At 40.5% G+C, this 16,634-nt stretch overlaps 1 protein-coding gene across 4 annotated transcripts in view; it reads left to right on the top strand.

Annotated features, from left to right (window-relative positions):
• The window catches only part of PRSS12 (serine protease 12), a 98,470-nt gene that overhangs the window by 76,750 nt on the left and 5,086 nt on the right, over positions 1–16,634 (top strand). For 3 of the 4 annotated variants that reach the window (XM_019744510.2, XM_074338567.1, XM_074338566.1), the window contains 3 exons: positions 6,087–6,292; positions 8,711–8,789; positions 9,470–9,592. In XM_019744510.2, the coding sequence (XP_019600069.2) occupies positions 6,087–6,292; positions 8,711–8,789; positions 9,470–9,592 (408 nt within the window). Of the gene's footprint in view, positions 1–6,037; positions 6,293–8,710; positions 8,790–9,469; positions 9,593–16,634 lie in introns of those variants that run through there. The other variant, XM_074338568.1, reaches the window with a different exon arrangement.

Below are 16,634 nucleotides of genomic sequence, written 5' to 3' on the forward strand. Positions count from 1 at the left end.
GTTCTAATGAGTTATTTCTAACGTAGAATTATTTTATATCCTTCAGTTGGAAATACTGGCAGCATGCTGATTTGATTTAGAATTGTAAAGAACACTAAGTAGAGTCTGTTTAAGTTTTGCTGTCTTCTCACAAGAAATACACATGTCACATAAGACAAGTAGCTTGTGTTTAGTAACCATCATGTAATAACTCTTGACTATTCTGCATAGTGCTTCCGTCAGGCAAAGGTGTTGATCTTTCCTCTGTGATTTAGGTTTCAGTACTGTCGCTGTTTAAGAGACTGTAGAGTTATTGAAATTACACATGGTTCCTGTCACACACGGTAGTGTTCCCATCGAGTCACCGTGGACACTGAATCAGCAAGCGCGGAGCCGTCGCTGTGGAGCTGCTATGGAGCAAGGCGATCCCTGCCTTCTGCTTTCAGCTCTCACACTTGCAAGCAGTTGGCTTTTTTGCCATCTACTCTGTGCCTTTTTCTTTCTTTGCCTTTTTGTACTTTTTTCTTGATGAGTTCACTGTTTAAAACAGCCCCCAAACGTGGTGCTGAAGTGCTGTCTAGAGTTAGTTTCTGAGTCCAGAGGCCGTGATGTGTCTTATGGCAAGAATGTGTGTGCTCGACAGGCTTCATTGAGGCATGACTTACAGCATGACAGCGTGGCACTAACTAGACCAAGTGAAAAGGCAGAGCCCCTCCTGTGAAACCTCTACCGGGCAACTCAGAGTTCCAGAGGCTTTGTGCATGTGTCCAAGGGACTGTGAAGGCCCCGCCACCATTGACTGTGGAATGGCAGGTATCTGGAACACGTTACAGTTTAGAACACTTAAGCTAATGTACATAAATCACCTACCACATGGTGGATTACTGATAGTGGTTTAGATTTTAAACCATATCCTTAATCATGCATCTAGATGTATCTTAACAGTGGTACATTTAACGGGTTATTCCGAAGCAGAATACATTTTTTAGTTTCAAAAGTATTTCTATTTTAATAAATGTTCATTTTCTTTCCTAAAGTTTTATTTCGAAGTTTGGTTTTTGTTACTCAGATACTACTTTAATATACTGCTCAATTTTGGACGTAGTTGCAATTCCAAGCGTTGTCTGGTCAATGAATCCATTATTTGTGATAAAATTCTCAGTATTCAAAATTGGCATGTAACAGGTTTTTCAGCTTTCAAAGCACAGGGCGTGGAGGAAGGCAGGAAGAGTCTGCGTTAGATACCTATGTGAATTTAGTCAACTTAGGACTTAGGTTTCCTGTGCCCAGTACATTTCTAACTCTCCTTCCTCATTTACAAAAATATTATTATTCTTACATTACATTCTCAATGAATTTCCTTATTTAAAATCAGCCATTAAAGTATATTGCTGTTTGAGACTGGTTTCTTGGTCCTACTTTTAGTGTTTTCGTAGACATGATCCAAGAAGCCTAGTATTACCTTTGGAAATACGAAGGGAAAGGTCAAATTTGATCCTCAAATGTGTGTCTAAGCCAAGCTCAAGGCGGGAAGAAGTTCCTAAGCACGTCCGTCAGTGCGTTTCCACTTCTGTTTCTTCCTTCATGTTTCATTGCTTTTTACTTATCATCGTTTAGTCGATTTTACTTTCACTCAAGTAGTGAATTTAGGTGAGAATCTAGATTATGTGAACAAAGTTTGTAGCAATTTTCAGTAATATTTCTGCGAGGATTATCAAGAAAAGCATTGAAAGAAGATTTTACTTTCTAATTGTATTTTTCAGTAAAGTCTCCTAGTAAGTAAAACAGTAATTTAACATCACTATAACACATTGGGTAATCCCCTTCCAACGCATTATTCAGCATTTTCCATCAACTAGTATTTAAATGAAAATCATTTAGGTATTTGATCAATGCAAACATACTTGAACTTTTAATAACTTCCCACCAAGGGGAAATGGGATTTCATAGAACATATATATAATTGTAAACAGGTATGTGACTAAAGTAGGAGATCTTTTTCCTCTTGTTGACTGAATTGTTAAAAATTTTTGATAAAAAGCGTTTGTTTGTAGAACTCAATCCAGAAAAATTTAAAGCTCTCAAAAGGCTTGAGCCTTATTAAGAAGAAATCTGGAGTTCTGTCCCCTAGACAGCTGCATCATACTGAAGGATTAGTCTTTGGAAACACTGAAAATCATGATGACATTAGAATGCGTTTTATAAGTGGGAGAAACAAATGAAGTAATATAAACCAGGATATGTGATGGTAAGTAATCTAGACATGCTTAAAGTCAACAGAAAGTGAAAGGCATTATTTAATGTGTGTTACATAATGTCTGGCAAGGTCTCGGATAGGAGCATATTGTGTTTAGAGGGCTGAGAGAGAATGTGTTGACATCAGTTAACCTCGTTAAGATAGACTAAATAGCCACGATGGAAATTCCATTCTATTTGAACTCTGTGTCAATCTGTTAGCATATGTTTCAATATGACATTGTTCTGGAACTACATATTAATTAGAGTAATATCCCTTAAAATATTTTTTTAAATTGTGGACCCTTACTAGTCTAGTAGAGACCTAATATTAAGTTTATCTAATTTTTATCTTACATTTAAATCACTACAAAGGATTTAATTTCGGGCATATTTGTATGACATTTAAAAATAGAACAGTTACATCACCCTTTTAATTATATCCAGTGGAATATAAATATCATAGTGATTTGACATTCTCTCTGTCATTCATTTAAGAAATACACCAACAAGCTCTTCTTTGATCTTCACAAACTTTACATAGTTCCCTTTTCTCCTTGAAATTATATATTCCCCCCCCACAGAATCCTCATATCATTATGCTTTAAAAAATGTGTGTACACACATATATACATACATACACACTTGTGTGTGGATACACACAAGGAGAGAGAAATTAAATTCTTCTAACAAGTTCCTGTCTGGGTTTTATGATTTCTAACACACAATTGATGAAAAATAACAAAAAAAAAATTGTTAAATAATTATTTAACATTGGAAATAAAAGTTGACCAAAGTTTCCACTTCTTAATTAAGCTGATGGGCTGGGTTTATGGTTCTTGGATTAAAGGAGCCTTCTTCTCGCTCATATATTTTGAATTGTTCTTCTGGCCTCTTTAGAGGCTTTTTAAACCTAGGAGCAATGCCTGGGGGTAGGATTTGGGATGAGTGAAAGAGATGCCTCTTTTTGTGAAGTGGGAGAAGGGAAATTTTGAAGAAGTTAATCTTTATTTCAGCAAGACCAGCTTTAGGAGCGAATATACATGGAATTTGAGGATCTGAATATTGATTCCCTTAAAGTCCATCCATGTGTCCCTTGGAAAGTCATCCTCTACTCTCAGGTGTACTTGACACCCAGTTTAAATATGGACGGACTAGAGCCTACTGTCTTATTGAAATTCCCAACTCTGAATCACTCCTGCCCTAGCCCAGTGGGAGGTCTCTTCTCCTTTTCCTGCAGATGATACAGTGCTTATTTATTTAAAAAATGATAAATGTATTAGATTTCATTGTATCATTGAGAATGTCTTTATTTAATCATGTACTTTTATTAGTTAAAAATGTCCTCTAGTTTATACTTGTTGATATATCTAAAATGGTGCATCTTTTTAGTCTGTTACTTGATTGGTAAATTGCTAAGAAATCATTCTTTTGTTTTATTGAATCCGTCTAATTTTATTTTCTATATGTTTACTTCTACCTGCCATTTGCTTTTATTGCTACGTGTAACGCTTCATTGTCTGTTCTTTGTGTAACCTTCTGTTTTTTGATTTGCAGACAATCTGATTTTCTATTTTCCTTCATTTCCCTAGCGCTCTGGAAGTTCAGCATTCTTATTGTTTTACTAGAAGTTCTCTTTAACGTTTTAGCAAACATACTGCCATATTTTCTGGCAATATCAAAAATTACCGTCTGTAACTTCTGCTTCCTGAAAAATATCAAGACATTTATTGTCCTGTTGTTTACCTTCTACCTCCACTGAACATCATTCCCCAAATTGATGGGAATCATCTGGGGTATTAGTTTCTGAATGCTATTCCTTGTCTAAAGAGTAGTAAGCCTTCATTATATTTCCTTGTTTCAGCGATAAATACTATTTCTTTTACTTTTCTTTAAATTATGCCTATTTGAATTTCAAATTGCTTTACATTACACATCCACACTATCAACAATTATTTTCATTTTTAAAAAGGATTAGTAAAATAAACACTAATTTTTGGCAATTCTAACTAAGAAACAGGGAGAATACAAGTAAACATCAGAGAAAAGAAAAGGAATGTAAGCCCAGATATACAGCAAGTATTAAAAAATTGTAGAATACTATGAATGATTTTTAGCTAATAAATTTGGAAATCTAGATGAAATGGACAATTACCTGGGAAACTGTACGTTTTCAACAAAATTATAATTATCAAAATTGAAACAAAAGATAGAAAACCCAAATAGATTAGTGACCATGGAAGAAATGACTCTGGTCTTTGATGAAAAATGCTGGCCAGTCTTCAAGACAGATAAATTCCTGAGTTATGTAAATCGTTGCTGAGCAAAACAAATAAACAAACAAACAAAACCCCAACAAAAACAAATGGAAATGTTTGTATTCATTTTCTGAGGCTAATGTAACTTGATTTCAAGACTAGACAAGAGAAGAACACACACACAAAAAGAAAGCTATACCCCAATCTCACAAATTTTCATAAAAAATTCTAAACAAATTATTAGCAAATTTAATCCAACTGTGTATTAAAAGAACAACAGTATAACCCAAACAAACAGTCTGTTGCAAGAATGTGAGTGGTTTAAGCTGAGGCGTTCGATTAATGTATCTCATTTGTCATCTAGGAATGAAAATAAATAAATATGATAATCAGCTTAATAATGTTGAAAAGTTAGAAAAATCAATATTCCTTTTTTATATCACTTAGGAATCAGAGAATAAAATAAGATCCCATTAACTTCATATAGAAACAAGCATCAAGTAGGAACAAACAAGAATGCCTGCTGTCACTGCTGTGTCAATATTGCCTGGAGGTCCCACTGATCATTAAGATTGTGAAGTAGTATTGAAAAGCTGGAAAGTAACTTCAGAATTGTTATATGAATAATCTGAGTGTTCACTTAGAAAACTCAGGAGAATCAACTAGAAAGACATTAGAAGTAATGTTTAGTAATGTAACAACATAAATTATAAATATTTAAAAAAACATTAATGCTCCTATATGCTATGTAGAAAATAAAAAGAAAAAATCTCATTTATAGAAGGTACAGAAATTAAAAAAAAATCTAGAAATAAACTTCACAAGAATTGATACCTATGTAAAAAAAATGGTTTTTACTAAAGCTAGAAGGTTGAATAAAGGATACATGACAGTCCTAATGGGAAGACAAATCGGAAGTTAATCTATTATGAACATTAAATGTGACCCTGATAAAAATGAGTGTGGGGGAGGGGCGAAGGACTTGACTTCCGAATTCATCTGAAATCAAATCCGTGTGCGACTGGCACAGCGATAGGCAAAGGGCCCAATGACGGCAGCTACAGCAGTGGTTAGCGAACTGGATTGTACATGAAAATCACTTTGTGGCTTAAAAAATATTACCATGCCTAGCCCCACGCCACGGATTCTACTTTCATTGACATCAGGTGGGGTTCAGGTTTTGCTGTATTTAAAAGCTCCTAATAGTAATTCTAATGTGTAGCCAAGGTTGGGAATTACTGGACTATAAAGATGAAGAAATGGCTAGGATATGTATGAGGGTGATAAATAAGTAAATACAAAAGCCCTTCAATACAGCAGGAAAAGTAATTGGGATAATTACTTTAGGGACTAAAATAAAGCTAGATCCCTTATTAACACTAAACAGAAATCAATGCCAGACAGAACTGTCATATACAAAATAGAACAGAAACACTCTTTTTCTTTAAATAGTTCCATTTTAATTACACATATTTCAGATAAACAACTTGCCTTCCAAAGGCGTGCCTTATTCAGCAATAGACATCCAGAACCTTAAAAGAAGGTGTATCTTCTGTTTCATTCAGATGTATGACTGACTGCTTTTCCACGTCCTCTAACCTGCTCTGCTCCCAGGGGTCCTGCCAGAGCAAGAACCATGGCTTATTTCGGGGAAGGAAAAGGACCCATCCACGTGGATAATGTGAAGTGCACAGGAAACGAGAGGTCCCTGGCCGACTGTATCAAAGACGATATCGGAAGACACAACTGCCGCCACAGTGAAGACGCGGGCGTTATTTGCGATTATGTTGGCAAGAAACCGTCAGGTCACAGTAATAAAGGTAAGCCACTGTCTCCTGTACGAGGCGGAGGTCCTGGGCCCCGCGTCCTTACCCTCAGCTGTAGAGGACACACACCCCTGCTCCTTCTGCTGGTGTGTGGAGGCACTGGTCCATGACAAACCTGCCTCCCCGGACAGCAGAGTTCAAGGCCATGAGTGGATGTACAAGACTGGTCATCTCTGGAACCTTCCCCTTTTTCACATCCTCAGCCATTTCTGAGCCATGCCTCCTCTGGATGTAATAACACATAGCACGTCTTGTGCTCTTCCTAGTATTTTAAACAACAGGGGTCATTTTTTAAATTAATTACAAAAAGAAAATTATCATTTGTAGATTTTATTCTGTGAAATTTAAAAACTGTGAGGAAAATGAGAAATAATCTTTTAGTATAATACAGTCATAGATGTTTCATACTTAAATAAATAGAAGAATTCTCGAAAGCTCTGAGTTTAATTTTTATGCAACAAATACTGATTTAAATGGCTAAGTAGAAGAACTAGCTATTTTGGAGAAAACTGAGTTATATTTTATGAAAAGAACAATCACTTCTTTATTTATGTGGATTGAAAGTTCCCAGTTTTGGGTTTGCTGAAAATCAGGAGCATCTGTATTTGCGTGCTCTCCTTTTCTACCATCTTTTCGTAACTGCCAAAGACAATACAAGAAACAAGTGGATGTTGTTAATATGAGTCTCACGATCTATCTGTGGGGCCTTTGAGTGTGGAGAAGAATCCTTACAACCCTTAGAGCTTTGAGGTGTGAAGATATATTTGTATGTAATAAATATGGTTTGGCAAGCCAAGCTTTCCTAAGTATTGATTACAACTTAATTTATTAAATTCCCTTCAGTAATTTAAACTACTGTGACAAGTTAAATATAACTAATATAACTAATTCTTTGGATTATTCCTTAAGCAGTAGAAGAACACAAAAATTCAATAACTGTAAAATGTGTTATTATATTTCTATGTAATCCTATTTTAAAATATGATACACCATAGAGTTATTTCTCCATTATATACACTTGTTTTTATGCCTTCCGAGAGTTGTAGCAGTACTTATTTTGATACCTTTCCATGGTTCCAATGCTGCCGTGTCTCAAATAAAAAGATCATTTCAGACCAGCTGGATGATGGAATCTGGCTTATTAACCTGTTGGTTTTGCACTGGGGCTCAAGACCCACTGACTTGTATAAGGTGACTCAGATTCAAGCCACTGGTCATCTGCTGGGATTCTTTTATAAATGAACTGCATTTGGCTTTTCAACTTTTTACAACAGTGGGTGTTATGGCTGTAAGTAGGTTTTCCTTTCTGGCAATCCGGTGCTTCGCCCCCGAGTGAGGTAAAGCCTTGGCTTTGCTGGCTCATTATTACATCAGTCCTCTTCTTGGCATCATGCACATGATCTGACTCGCAGCGTTATTGCAAACGTACGTTTTCTAATAACATAATTTGCAGTGTCCTCTGGAGGACTCACATCCTAAGAGATGAGGATACAGTTTGGCAGCCGGCGTGTGAGGTCATGTGGTGGATTAGTCATCTTGGGCTCTTTCTCCATTAGGAGATCACCGGGGCCGGTCTCCTGTGGGGCTCCCTCCCTTGGTTATCATGGAGAATGTTAGTGCAGCCTAGCTTATCATGTTCCTGGCAAGTCTCTTCTCTTCTCACACACAGAGAAAAACAGTATATATCTGCCCTTTATACACATGTGCTTAACCAAAGAAACAAAGTGCCCCTATGCAAATTCTCCTACCTTCTGAAACGATTTAAAAACCTAGTCATACCTTAGATTTACCCTCCTTGTGTACACCACCTTTTCATATATTTTAAATATAGCTCTTTTTTATAGTCTTGTCATAAGTTGGTTATCTTGTGAAGTTTGACTGCATACCTTAAATACAGTTCGGGCTTAGTAAACACTTTCCACATGTTATTATCTGAGTAGAAGTTAATGTGGATCAGAATTCCATCCTCAGTGGCTTTGTTCCCCTGAGGTACATGACCATACGTGGCTTCCAAGGGCATTTATGTGACAAGCAAGTGACTTAGACCTTTATTGCCTGTGTAGTTGTCATGTTTAGTTTCATGTTCCCGAACCCCAAACAACCTGTGTCATCAGCAGAGGAGATGTGGGTCCCTCCTACTGGGGGGTCATGTACTGGACAGGCTCAGGCCGCTCAGCACCTGTGAAACCCTCCAGGGGCGATGTGAGAACCTCCTAACGTTCCTCCTCGGCTTGGCAATCACGGCTGCCTTAGTTAAAGGAGGAAACAAGTTTTTATTCTTATTATAAGAGCAAGTTTCCTGTAAGTTGAAGAGAAAGGCATCTCCCGTGGGGAAGCAGCAGGGATGTGTGACTGCACCTTCACCCCCTCAGCGCTGTGCGAGTGTGATTCACGACGTGTTTCTCTCCTCAGAGCCCCTGTCCTCTGTCTGTGGTCTGAGGTCACGGCATCGCCGGCAGAAGCGTGTCATCGGTGGGGAAAACTCCTTAAGGTAAAGGTGCTTCAGGAGAGATTTTTCCATGTTCCAAATTATTCATGCACATACAAGGTTATAAATTGGGATTGTCTTGTACGATACAAGGTATTTATTTTACTCATTTGATTTTCTAAGTTGAATACAAATCACATGGTCATTTCACTGCCCTTTGACATATTCATTAATACAGACCATGTTCTCAGGTAACTATTCCGATGTACGAAACAGGTGTGTTGCTGAAAAGTTACATGACAGAAACAAACTAATGGGTGAGCTGAAAACATGCGTCACTATAAAATTCATTTAATTTAGAATATAGTTGTTTTGGATTTGACTCATTTTAATGTAATTATTTTGTTTGTTGGATTTCTAATGGAAAACCAGTGCTTTGCTTATTAAACACTCTTCAGGCTGCTCAGGGGAGGTAGAGTGAGGAGAGAAAATGTACTTGGCATCGTGAAATACACAGACGACTCAACTGGTTTCTAGAATGTCAGAGAGAGATGCGATGCGTACAGATAGGTGCCTGTCGGCCCAGGGCTGTGGGCATCATTCTCAGGGCAGGAGGGGATCTTACGTCCTGGATGCATCCCGTTTATGCTCCTTTCCCCCACCCGCGAGCCTGCTAAGTCGGTGTTTTAATGGATACTCTTCTTTGCTTTTTGGGTACTGACGCGGGCGTGCTTCCTTCGTAGGGGTGGCTGGCCTTGGCAGGCGTCGCTCCGGCTGAAGTCGTCCCATGGAGACGGCAGGCTGCTTTGTGGGGCCACGCTCCTCAGTAGCTGCTGGGTTCTCACGGCAGCACACTGCTTCAAGAGGTAGGTGCCCACCTTGCCAGACAACTCGCTTTGCTCTTTGCCAGATCTTCCTGTCGCCCCTGCTCTTCACACGCTAGCAACCTGGGGAGTAAGCGCCGGGCTGCGGGCTGTGGGCCTTCCTTGTCTGCGCCAGGGACACCGCGGAAGCCAGGGAGGGAGCATAAGGACAGAGAGCCCTTGGGGAGCTCCGTGCTGCCTGGGATTGACGAGCACAGGAGATGGGCGTTTGGGGCAGGCAGCGATGTCAGGTATCTGAGGCTGGCGTCATGCCCCAGAGAGCTCGCGAGCCTCCCGGTGTCGGCTTGCGAAGCTCCGCGTGGGTTGCAGCATCAGTGTTTTTCATCCTTTGGCCTTCTTGGTGTTTCATGTTTCCTAGATTTCTCCATTTGTACCTTCTAGAAAGGCAGCTTGCATCCTGATTATTTCCTCATGTCCCAAACATTTTATCAGCCCAGTCTGAAGTCTTCCTCGTTCAGAGGGGTGTCCCAGGCAGGCAAGTGCTGGTGGTGGCGCCACCTGTTCTGCAGCCCGGCCGCCTTTCTGTTCGTCCTGTGGTCCCTCGAAGTCCCAGGTCTCCCCCGGTCCTATGGTCTCTCGGGGCCCAGGCTGGTGGCCATTTCCCCAGCATGCATTTTGGTAAAAACGTATACTAATGCTTGGCAAGATGCTGGTAGTTATGGAAGCAACGTGATGAGTACCAGGAGTTTCACTGTGCTTTCCTACCTTTGTGTATTTGAAATGCCCATAATAGAAGCTTTAATAAAATATGTCCCACATTGTTACAAATTCTTCCAAGCAAAAATTTGTTCTATATTTTTTCCTATGTGATATCATTTGGCTTCACTGTGTATTTGCAGTCCGTCCATGGAGATTTTGTTCCCTTTAACCACCGTTTGGATTTTAACTCCTATTGTAAGACTGAGCCAGTTTCTTCATTCCCCTCTGATGGATGGTGGGGGTTTCCATCCTTTCACTGTAAACACAGTGTCGTTCTGGACACCCATTCCAGGGTACATGGGGTCCTGGCCGAGTGCCATTCAGCTTTCCTGGGCCCCACGGTTCACTGTCCACGGTGACCGTGTTAGTTTACGGTGCAGAAAGGGGGTCCCTGGGCCTCGCAGTCCCTCCACTTGATGCTACAGCACTTAATTGTCGCCGATCTTTGAGTTTTTGGATTTATTTTTAATTCCATTCCCTGCTTAGTGTCTTCTTCCTTCACAAAGTCTTTGTTTATATTATTTGCTTACTTTTCTACTGGCTCGTCTTTCTGCAATTGATTTTTTTAAATGTTTGGATGTGTTTTGTGAACAAAGTCTTTATTGTGATGCGTTACAAATACCTTTCCTCAGTCTGGGGCCTGTCCTTTCTCTTGTTTAAGGTCTGTTTCTCATGAAGATATTTCAATATTTTTAAATGTGTCAATCTTTTCCTTTAAAATGCTATAAATGTTTCATGTTTGTTATTTTAAAAATCCTTCCCTAGCCCATATAATGAAGACATTCTCTTATTTTTTTACTAAAAAGAATTTGTTTTTCTTTTTATGTTTAGATTTTCAGTCTGTTTACAGTTTAAATTTGTGTAAAGTATATGGTATGAGAAATGGACCTAATTTTGTAGTTCTCTTTATGGATAGTTATTTTCCCAGCACTTTCGATTTCACATGCCATTCTTTACCCACTGTCGTGTGTAATATACCAAGTTCTCATACATCTTTATTTCTAGTCTCTCTAGTCTCTTCCTCTTACCAGTTTTGATAAGTATTCATGGAGTAACCTTCCATGCTGAAGGTGCAGCAGAACGCACAGTCTATACTACAGAGCCCTTGTCATTTCTGGGAAAAAAACTGAGTGTGACAGTTTGAGAGCCCAGCAGTATACCGACACGTTTAATACATTCACGTGTTACCTGAGTGACACAGGTGATAAAAATTATATTCCCTCATTGATGTAACAAAACGTTATTGAGCCTCTAAGACTCCCGGGAATATGCCATGCATTAGAGATACACTGGGGAACAAGAGAGACGGGCCCCTTGCTTTCATGAGAGAGTGTAATGTAGCCATAGGATTCCAGAAGAAGGGGACATTGATACTGCTGATATGACAGCATCAAAAAGAGTTTGGGACACCATTTAAAAGTGTGGTCTTTTCACCATAGTATCAGATACGTTCAGCATGTTAGAGGTCCAGATTCCTGGGCCCCTATTCAGATCTACTGAATCTTTGGAGCTGAGAGCCCCGAGTTTGCATTTTTATCAATGATTGTCATGTCCCCCAAAGGTGAAGACCCACTGCTCAGTGCATAGAACAGACTATGGTCTGGACGTCTGAGGAATGACTGGAAGAATATATGGAGTTGACAAGATACTTACCTTTGTCCTAGTTCACATATTGACCACTAAACGGGACGGGACAGTGATGGTCAGTTAATTATAGTTTTGGACACTAGGAGATGGGCAGGGACACGTGATATGTTGGAAGTTAGGCTCCATGGCGCAAGAGACCTTGATAGGCTAATTCTCACAAGCAGTATGGACTGAGGGGAAGGAAAATATTGCCTTTAGTTCCCGGAAATTGGGCTTCAATACAGCACAAGTGGAGAAGCCCTCGTGGGTGGTAGTGTCGCCCAGCCTTGCGCTGACAGTGGTGCAGTGGGACTGCCCGCAGAATCTTCAGCTGGGCAGCAGCGACACAGCAGTATCCAGCCACGGGCCTTGTTGTCCTGTCCTAGCTGCTCAAGCAGCGTCACTGTCAGGCCCGAGCTCTGTGCTGGGCGCCATACCATGAAACCGGCGACCAAGGACGCCCCGCAAAAGGGACATGGTGTGGGATCCAATTAGGTTCGTTACCTGTGGCTTCAGATACCACAGATGTGAATGGGAAGTAATTTTTGTTTTCACGTAACACTTTTGTTGTTGATTTTTTATTTCTTTAATCCTAGGACAGTGCAAAGATGGCTGTATGTGGTAGGAAGCGTGAGTTCTTCTGTTTGGAGTCTGTCCAAGCAGAGAGGCTGGATTCATGTATAAGCAGAGGCAGGGGGTGGGTGACGTCTGATGTTGATATTGCAATGGGGAGAAAGCATCAGGCATATTGGAAGGATGGCAGTTATCAGGATAGGGGATCTGGGATTTGCGGGCTTATAAAAAAGAAACAGGAAAGGCCTGGGATGCCGCAGCAGTGAATTTCTGCTCATTCGTAAGCAGTGGGGAAACTGCTGAAGGTTTTGGAGCCTTGAAATGTGATCAAAGAGCATCTTTAGGAGATGAGTCATTTGGAGACATATGGGATAGATCTGAGAGGGTAAAGCAAAGTCAGTAATCGATTTATCGGTGAATGAGCTTCAAATTATATGAAAAGTCTTTGCATGTGTGCTTAGAAGCCTTTTTCTGGAGTGACTCAAATTGGCCCACATTACCAAGCGGGTAAGACCCACTGTGGAAGGAAGTGGAGGGAGACGGGTTTTAGGCTGTTGTAATAGAGACAGACTGAAGACAGAGAAGAAAAGGAGGGAGCACGGTGGAGACCCTGGGCCAAAAACACAGTACAAATTGGTACCGTGTAAGGAGGACGTGGATCTGACTGTTGAGACCAGGCTTGCAGTTCTAGCCCCTCCAGTTGTCAGCTGTGTAATGTGTGGAAATTGTTTAACTCCTTGGAGCCTCCATTTTCTCATCTGTACAATGAAGGCAATAATATTCCACCATGAAGGAACAAATGATTTGCAAAGTATGTGAGAGTATTTTATAAACTATACAATTCAAACCAAACGTTGGCCATTGTTATATTGGGGTTCAAAAAAAAGAAATCACAGATTATTATTAGCAAAAGTAGGGAGTCCAGGTGATTTTACTCCGCCGGCTAGTGGAGAGGAGTATGGAGGTGCGGTGCAGAGAACCCGCACAAGCCTGGCTTGGGGCGTGGAGTGCCGGCAGAATGACTTAGTAGGTTCAGTTCGCATTGCCCTCTTCTTGTTCAAGACTTGTAGTCTGTCAAGTCTCTGCTAAAAGTTATAGACTTAGGGGTTCAAGGCTGAAAGTATCAAAGTAGGGAAGTTGCCTCAAAATTCCACTTGAGGTTGAAAACTTGGATGTGACTCTTGAGTAGCCTGGAAGGTCTTTTTTTAGGTACATGTGTGGGTTTGTTTGTTTACATGTCATCAGTCCTCCCGTGGCCTTTTCCTTCTAGATTGTGACTCCCAGTCAGCAATCATCTCGTCTGTGTTTGTAAACCAAGTGTCTGGTATACTGCTTGGCGTCCGCAGATGCTCCTGAATGATTGCTGCAGCATGAAAGCGGGAGCTCAGTTCCCAGATAGTGGAGGTACTGAAGGATGTTGGACTCATTAGAGGACAGTGGTGTTTTAAATCCAGATCAACAGATAACTTCTTCCATGTATCATTCTGAATTTCTTCCCATTATATGCACAGCAGAAGATAAAGCTGATTAAAAGACAGGAGCAGATTATGTGCTTTGGCTACAATGCAAGACTCTTTGAATGGGAGTAGGGAGGAAATTGTTTTGTAAATCTATTACATATCCATGTGACTTGGTCCGTAACCTTTGCTGCGTGTCATCGACTTCCTGTTTGGAAGTGCCCACGGAGGCTACAAGTCACATCTTTATTGCAGTAAGTTTATTAAAAGGCATGAGGACAGTTACCAGTGATTAGAACAAGCTTTTGTTCTGGGCTCAGGGATTTTGGTTTACGACAATCCTCCTTTAATCATCAGAAACTCTGAAATTTGCCCCATTAGATAGATTTCCTCTGGAATTGCAGAGACTAGTGTAGAGGCAGTGCGGTCGGGTCTGAGAGGTTACCTCCCCTTTAGATTTCTCGGAATTCTAATTTAAGGGCTCCTGGTAGGGCGCTTGAGTTTCATGACTTGAAAGTAGCTGTCTCACTCCCTTTGCTCTGTGTGTCTCCTGCTATAACTTCCATATGTGTAAGGGTTCCCTGTCCATCGGCCTCTTTCCTGTGGTGAATGGACAGGCAGGGCTCTTCGGCAGCCCTTCCTGAACAGTGAGACGTAGCTTCTTACTGGCACTCGGGGTATTGTATGCAGTGGGACGAGAGCTCTTCATGTTTACTTGCTTTGCCTTCGTAGAATCGTCAGCCTTTTATATGGCCTGGGGAGGAGGAGACCAGAAGCCGTTGCTCAGATCATTTCCTGTGGGGCGGTCTCCTTACATAACAAGGTGCTTTGCTGAGATGCTGGCGGAGTTCTAGCACGCTAGCTCTCATTTGTTTTTGGCTTTCACATACTGTGAGGTGCCCCCAACCCTCTTGTACGTAGACATAACAAGGGGAATTGAGGTAGCTGGTGAATCACCATTGAAAGGCCTCTGTCTCATTTTTCACATTTTTCCTAGTGTTAATGCAATACAGATTTTGGGTTGCAATACCCTGTTGGCGGCTTGAGGTGGAGACTTGGATAAATTAAATACTTTTTGTAGTTGCCCTATGAATCTTACATAATATAAATTGCTTGTTTTTGCTGGTTTGTACGCTAAACTACAACCACCAGGACCTTGAAATGACCCTCTCTCCATGGTAATGTAGCAATATCATTGAGAGAAAAACTCCTGACTATTAAACTAATTTCCTTTCATGGCTTATTCTGATAACAAACACCTTTTGGGAGGAAAGAATGTTCCCAAAACAAGGAGTCTCTTATTTCTGTTATTCTACTGCCAGTTGGGTTTGATCAAGAACATAGCTTTGCCTGGTTTTATTGTTTTCACTTTTTGCCAGCCAATGCCACAGAAATTGTCAGAGATGGTCACTCTGCAAATCAGAAATGTCTAGATCTTTGTAATTGGGGAGAAGGGCCACAGAGGTCACGGGACTTACTTTTAAAGGACATCTGTTCCATCGTGAGTTAGTATATGGCAGTGTCTTTGGTGATACATATACTCCCGCCCCCGGAAACACCCCATGAGGGACGAGGCAGGGTTACACAGAAAAGGCCACTGCTCTCTAAGCAACTGGAACCATTTACACAAGCCACTTCCGTCAGCCACTTTTTGAGTTTCATCCAGACAAAGAGAAAACAGATTCTAGTAGGAGCAGATATGCACAGGCTGATGTGAAACATTCTTTTTGAAAAGATGAATCTGTAGAGAACATACAAAGAAAAGGACCCTGCAACCTGCATTAACTCTGCTACTTTTAACCTTAGTAATTTGTTGTTGTTTAACTCTAGAATCTCAGAGGAATTGGCATATTACATTTTACCCGACTGCTGTGCTCTCTTGCTCAAGCTTATCTGAGAATTTCATCCAAGTCTTATTTGAGGGGGCGTTGAAGGCATTTCAGCAAAGCAAACAACTGAACGGAGTGTTGGCCCAAACCTGACATGTTTATTTTAGAAACATTTTTGAATAGAATAAAGTATATCCAAATAACAAAAGCTCAACTAGAGAGACCTTAACATATATTGCAAAAGAGGATCCTTGATACGTTTTCTTGAGAAGCCTAGAACCATAGTAAGTGCTTTCCAAGTCCTCCGTCACTCTGGGGACCTCAGCCAGTGTTGTCCCTGAAGCATGTGGTCATAGCCACAAGCAGGTGACACGACGAGATGGGGATTTGGTTCGCGGACTCAGCCAGTCCTGTGTGCAATGCTCCTCAAATTCCAAGCATTAATCTAGGCTAAGGATAGTCGGAGCGAGAGGGATATAGGAGCCGCTGCTTAGGTCTAGCTGGTCCCAGCTGACGTGTGAAGGAAATGCACCGTAAGTGAGGTTAAAGTTATAAGCAGTGTACGAGGTTGCATTAAAGACAGATCATAAAACGGGATGCCTGCTCTAAGCCACCAATTTCTCTACACCAGAGTTATCTAGTAGAAATATGTGAGCCACAAAATACAAGTCATATGTGTAACTTTAAATTTTCTAGCAGCCACATCAAAAGAAAAACCCAAACAAGTGAAATTAACTTTAATAATATACTTTAACTCAGAATATCCAAAATTTTACCAGTGCAAAATATAAAAATTGAGGTTGTTTTTATTAATGATCTATGGAGACAATATCTTTAGTA

Source organism: Rhinolophus sinicus, linkage group LG07 (genome assembly GCF_036562045.2).
Source record: "Rhinolophus sinicus isolate RSC01 linkage group LG07, ASM3656204v1, whole genome shotgun sequence".
Lineage (NCBI taxonomy): Eukaryota > Metazoa > Chordata > Mammalia > Chiroptera > Rhinolophidae > Rhinolophus > Rhinolophus sinicus.